The following is a 6,510-nucleotide window of genomic DNA, read 5'->3' as shown; positions in this document are numbered from 1 at the left end:
GCTGACCAAGTGCTGGAACTAAGGTGGAGGAAACCTTGGCTCCCCACCCCTGCCCCATTTCCGGAACAACGCGCTGGACCATTTCCAGGCACAGGGACACTCTTGGAGGGCATGTTCCTAGAAGAAGACGGGTTTCTCTAACAGTGCTCAGTGGGTTCTGGGGGAAAGGAGGGCATGAAATGGCAAGACATACGTGGGAGAGATCAAAATAGAAACGGAGTCCATAGTCCAAAAATGGGTGAAGAAAGGAACTAATGCCAAGACCAGGGGAAGTGAGAGGGTGTGTCCTGCTAGTGGGTGGATGTGAATCTCGTCCAAAACATTCATTTGTTACCAAGTCAGAGTTTAAAATTGTAACAAACTGGGACTCTGCTACAAAATGATACTTGGTCCCTTCAGAAATGGGAATACATTGTTAATCAACAGAATGTGAAAGTACATAACTTGTGGAGCCAGTTTTGATCAACCTCACTAGGACTGCCAGAGAAAATAAAGGACACCCGTTTATATTTAAAGTTCAGATAGACCACCAATAATTATGGGTATAGGTATGACACAAAATCAACAGTGTAATTAACTTGTAAAGAAACTGGATTCTTATTTGCTAAATCCAGTAACCCTAGAAGAGATGGAAAGGAGAATGGGTGAAGGAAGCCTGAGCTAGCTGGTGGGGCAAAGACAGGATAACCATGTCCTGCACAATAGGATCCAAGGTGGGCAAGAGGGGCTGCAATTTGGCAGTCTCAGGATGATTTTTCACGCCCTGGCCACCCAAAGCCAAGGCAAAGAGAGTGCAAGTGAAGCTTGTGTGATCATCCGCCCCCTGTAGGGGTGACCTGGTGTTTTCAGACCACTCAACCACCCTACTCTACCTCCCCTCTACCTCACGTCTACCCTGAGACACATTCTTCTCCAAGTGGGGGCAGTACTCTTCCTCAGTCTCCCTGAAGGTAACACCCTCCTATGGGAAGGAGTCTCATGTCCTCTTGCACTCTTCAAACAGTTCAGTAACTGGAAACAATTTTTAAAAAGGCTGGTCCACACAGGGAATATAGCCAATATTTTATAATAACTATAAATGAAGCATAATCTCTATAAAAATTTTGAATCACTATGTTGTGTACCTAAAACTATACCTCATTTTTTCTTAAAAAAAAGGGCTGGTCCATGCTTTATTTGTGTCCATATGTATGTTCAGTTATGTCCATATATGGGGAAACAGGCCCTGGTTGTTCCCAAAACAATAAGAGTCCTGAAATATATGAAGCAAAAAAACTGATAGAACTGAAGGGAGAAATACACAATTCAAAAATAATAGTTGAGACCTCAATTTCCTATTTTCAATAATAGATAAAACCATGAGGCAGAAGTTTAACAAGGAAACAGAAGAAGTGAACAGGACTATAAACCACCTAGACCTAAGAGACATAGAAACGTTCCACCCAACCACAGCTGAATACACCTTCTCCTCAACTGCACATGGAACATTCTCCAGGATAGAACATATGCAAGGCCATACAACAAGCCTTAATAAATTTAAAAGGATGAGGACTTCCAGGGTGGTCCAGTGGTTAAGACTCCACACTTCCACTGCAGGGGGCATGGGTTCAATCCCTGGTCAGGGAAGTTCTGCATGCCACACAGTGTGGCCAAAAGAAAAAAAAAAAGATGGAAGCCATACTAAGTATATCCTCTAAACACAACCAACAAAGGAAGAAAACTTAAGAAATTCACAACTAAGTGAAAATTAAATGACACACTCCTAAATAACCAATAGAACAAAGAAGAAATCACAAGAAAAGTGATCAAAAACTTGATTATGAATGGAAAAACCCCCAAACACCATATCTTATGGTATACAGCCAATGCAGTGCTTACAGGGAAATGTATAGTATAATTGCCTATATTAAAAAAGAAGAAATTTCAAATCAATTACCTAAACTTTCACTATAAGAAACAAAAAGGGGAAAAAATTAAGCTAAAGTAAACAGAAGAAAGGAAATAAAGGTTAGGGCAGAAATGAATGAAACAGAATTTTTAAAAATAGAAAAAAATTAATGAAACCAAAAGTTGGTTCTTCAAAAAAATCAATAAAACTGACCAACCTTTAGTCAGACTGACCAAGAAAAATAAGAGACAACTCAAATTATTAAAATCAGGAATGAAAGAGGGGACATCACTTCTAACTTCAAAGAAAAAAAAACTTCTAATGGAAGATTATGAACAACTGTATACCAACAAATTAGATAACCTAAGAAATGCACAAATTCCTAGAAACACACAAATTACCAAAACTGACTGACGAAGAAATAGAAAATCTGAATAGATCTATAACAAGTAAAAAGATTGAGCTGGTATTACTCAAAAAACTTTCCACAAACAAAGGCCTAGGAACAGATGGCTTTGCTGGTGATTTCTACTAAATACTGAAGACAATTTCACAGCAACCTTTCTCAAATTCTTCCAAGAAACAGAAGAAGTGGGAACGCTTCCCAAATCTTTCTCTAAGGCCAGTATCACCCTGATACCAAAACCAGAAAAAGCTAACACAAGAAAACTACAGGCCAATATCTCTTATGAATACAGTCCCAATAAGATAATGGTGATGACTGCAGAACTCTGACTATACTAAAAACGACTGAATTGTACACTTTAAATGGGTGAATATTATGGTATGTAAAATATATTTCAGAAAAGCTGTTCAAAAAAAAGGATATCCCTGGTGAGACTTTGTAGACACAAGGAGAATTCCTAAACACTTACCAGTACTTGGGAGGTTTGCAAATAATGGACAAGATTAAGCAAGGCTGTGGGTAGCAGGGTGAGGGTGGAGGCTATTTTGGGGATGATACGTTTTTACTCGTCTGAGAAGAAACAGCTGTTACACAAGGGTGGGAGGCAATAAGAGCAGAGAAACAAGTTCCACTTGGTATTAAAAACATCTAGTTGTCAACACATAAAATTCTATGAAAGTCACTTCTCTCAGCTGAGTTGGCATGATTGGCCCATGTCAGGTTAATATGTTTTTACCTAATAAGATCAGACATTTATGAAACTAAGAATAATCCCTGACCTTACTGTATGATCAAGTACAGGCAGAATGCATTCATGTTTTCAGCGGATAATCCACGTGTGTTCAACTACCTGCTCTCACCTGCAACGTCTTCCTGAGACACGGAGGAGCAGGTGGTCCTGAGCATTGCTTTGGGCATCAGAGTTTCCTGGGCATGAATTCCGGTTTTGCCACTCTGTGTGCACTGTGGCCCTGCAGTGCTGGTGTGGGTTCCAAGTAAGATAATGTCTGCAAAGTCCTTGAGCCATTGTGGGCACTCAGTAAAAGGTAGTTACTGCTACCCTTCCCTTTTTTTTTTTTTTTTTTTTTTTTTTTGCGGTACGCGGGCCTCTCACTGTCGTGGCCTCTCCCGCTGCGGAGCACAGGCTCCGGACGAGCAGGCTCAGCGGCCATGGCTCATGGGCCCAGCCGCTCCGCGGCACGTGGGATCTTCCCGGGCCGGGGCACGAACCCGTTTCCCCTGCATCAGCAGGCGGACTCTCAACCACTGCGCCACCAGGGAAGCCCTACCCTTCCCTTTTTATGAAATGAACACTCAGAGCAGAGCCTATCTCATGGCAAGGTGTCATTTTAGGATGGCTAACCTATATTTCTTACAGCTCTATTTTATACCAATTTTAGGTAGTGGTTAAAAGTGGGCGATGACTCTGTTAGGCCTGTAATCCCCAGGTTTCCCTGGCAGCCACAGGCTGAGATGCTACATTCAATAGTGAAGATGATCCATCTTGTGCTTGCCCTTCTGTCCTTCACGGCCACAAACCCAGGAGAAGCCAGGCTGCAGAGCACCTGGCTTCTTGGACTCCTGGTTACAAGCCAGATGGGTTTTTGTATCTTAAAAATTAATTCTTCCTGGTCTCATGACATTCTATCTTGGAAACATGTTTCTCTTCCAGTTGGCCCTGGACCACGCACAGGAAAGAGGCAGCATCACAGGGGTGCGGGGAGGGGCAGGGGCAGAACATCATAAAATGGTGCATGCCCAGTGGACGCTGATCGGGGGAAGGTCAAGGGATTCTGAATGGGGGTGTTGAAATGATCTCAGCGCCCATCCTCAGGAGGAAGAAAAATCAGGCAGACCCACTGAGCGCCAAACAGCAACTTCTTTTCATTACGGAAGTTCACCTGAATGCTGCAGTCACTGAACGGGGAGTATCCATCAAAACCGGGGACCCAGGAGATCAGGATGCTGTGTGCGGTACTGTTGCGGACCCTGACTTCAGTTGGCGGGGAGGGAATTGCTATGTAAAAAACAGACACACCACAGACACAATTATAAACCACAGGAGGCCAGAGCTACCAAACAAATGCATTAATACCAAGCCTACTTCTGTTTCAGGAGACTGGGAAAATTAAACACATGTTTTAAAGAGGAGCCATCGTACGCCTAAGGGTAATGGTATTAGCCTACGGAGAAGTCTTGCAGTGATAGGATGGCTCGGCCAGGGCCAGAGAAGTGGGATGTAGACCTGCTTTCCTGACCCCTGATGAAGTGAGAACTTTTAGTTGGACAAGGATGGGGAGACATCCATTTCCTGCTGCTGTATGCAGGGGTGTCACTGGGCGCCGGTGCTCTCGATGCGGGTGAAGAGCCATGGCGCTGCCCTTGTGGAGCTAAAGGCTGCGTTGGGGAGACCCACATTAATTGAGGATGAGTGCCTTGTGCTGAGAAAAGAGGGGTACCATGGGAACAGGCATGTGTGTGCATGCGTGCGTGCATATGCGCGTGTGTGATGGAGGAAGAAAGCTTTCCAGGCTGAGGAATAGGGGAGAGTCACCTCAAGCAAAAGACCCAAGTGCATCTGCTTGCGGGGAGGGGAGGGCATACAGTAATGAACGTGCAATGACCTCAGCCACCGGTGGGACATGGATAGATATTTAAATTAGAATCCAACAAGGATCTGAAGTTTGAGGGTTTTAGTTTCTTTTTTTAACTCTTTTTTAAAAAAAGAAATATATATTAAAATCTGTGAATCAATATTATTTTTATTTATTTATTTTGGCCGTGCTGCACGGGATCTTCGTTCCCGGACCAGGGATGGAACCCTCACCCTCAGCAGTGAAAGCGCGAAGTTCTAACCGCTGGACCACCAGAAAATTCCCATACATTTAACTCTTAACTAATGGTAATAACCCACACTTATAATCCAAAATGATGACTAATGTTTTTGAGTGCTTACTCTGTGCCAGGAACCTATGGACTTCATTAAGCATGACTAGTCTGATAGGAAGAACCCTATCAGAGCAGCAGTCTTACGGTCCCCATTGACGGATGAGGAAACTGAGGACCAGAGAAGTTAAAAACTTGCCAAAGCTCACAGAGTTCATAAGCAGCAGAATGGGGACTTAAACTCGGGTCTGCCTGACTCCAGCACTAGTGTCCCTCAACAGGACGCTGGAAGCTGGTTGCAGGGGCAGCAAGCAGACCAGTGTGAGTTCCAGCAGGGGCTGGGGAGTGTGGTCACCACTTAGCCAGATGCATGGCCCATGGCACAGTTCAATGCCCTCTCTAAACTCAGTTCCTGCTTCTATTAAGGGCGGGGAGTGACCACACTGGTCCACGGCCTGGGGTGAGGATGAGATGCGGTGACGCATGCACGAGGTCTGGGGGAGGTGCGCTGGTGGTAAAGGCGAGGACAGGATGTGCAGGGGATGAGAGGGAAGGAAGGCTGGGACCGTGTTAAGCGCTCACTGGGTACGGTATTCAGGAGTTTCAGTTTTACCAGGAGACACACAGACGGATAAATGGGAAATAGTCAGTGTTTCGTTTGACTCACTTCCCTAAATAGAGCATCTGCCTTTCTCCAGATCAAAGTTTGGCCACGTATACCTCAGTTGATAACAGACGAGCAGGGAGTTTTGGTTGCTTTGATATACATGCTTAAATCAATGAAAGCCCAAAACATAAGGTTTGGAAATAGGCTTTATTAAAATAAAGTCCTAGTTGAGATTCTGTCTGAAGCATAAAATTCAGGAAGTGCTTCTCATTTGATGGAGTTTTAAACTTTAAGATGTTGATATTTTATGAAAATGTCTTTATAAATTTATGCCCACGTGTGAATTCCTGAAATTCTCAACATTTCTTTTGAAAATTGTAATAATGGAATTCGTAATGAAGGAAGGAAGTTATTCAGTTCCTCTCCTAGTAACTTGCAGTTTGCTCATTTTTTTTCTTTCAATGAACTTTTCGAAAATGCCCTCTCATAGCCTCTTCTAGTTGATTTGCTGAAACTAAACATCAGCACCTTTAAAAAGTATGTCTTTTGTAATTTTGAGTCTCCTGCTGGGCACTACCCACCCTTTAACTCATTATTAAACACATTCTGCTCTTTCCCCTCTATTATTTCCCCAAGGATAAGACCAAAAGGAATATGAACTCAATATTGCCTCTCAATATTTAAATTAAGAACAAATAACATAGAGAACAGACGTGGTCACCA

The 6,510-nt window shown here is 43.3% G+C and overlaps 1 protein-coding gene across 1 annotated transcript in view; it reads right to left on the bottom strand.

The window, feature by feature from the left end:
• The window catches only part of MERTK (MER proto-oncogene, tyrosine kinase), a 110,072-nt gene that overhangs the window by 54,903 nt on the left and 48,659 nt on the right, over positions 1–6,510 (bottom strand). Inside the window, exon 6 of the mRNA XM_007470218.1 lies at positions 4,196–4,311. Coding sequence (XP_007470280.1) covers positions 4,196–4,311 — 116 coding nt within the window. The remainder of the gene's footprint in view (positions 1–4,195; positions 4,312–6,510) is intronic.

This window comes from Lipotes vexillifer, unplaced genomic scaffold (assembly GCF_000442215.2).
Source record: "Lipotes vexillifer unplaced genomic scaffold, Lipotes_vexillifer_v1.1 scaffold1139, whole genome shotgun sequence".
Lineage (NCBI taxonomy): Eukaryota > Metazoa > Chordata > Mammalia > Artiodactyla > Lipotidae > Lipotes > Lipotes vexillifer.
This window is presented reverse-complemented; position numbering and strand designations above follow the sequence as displayed.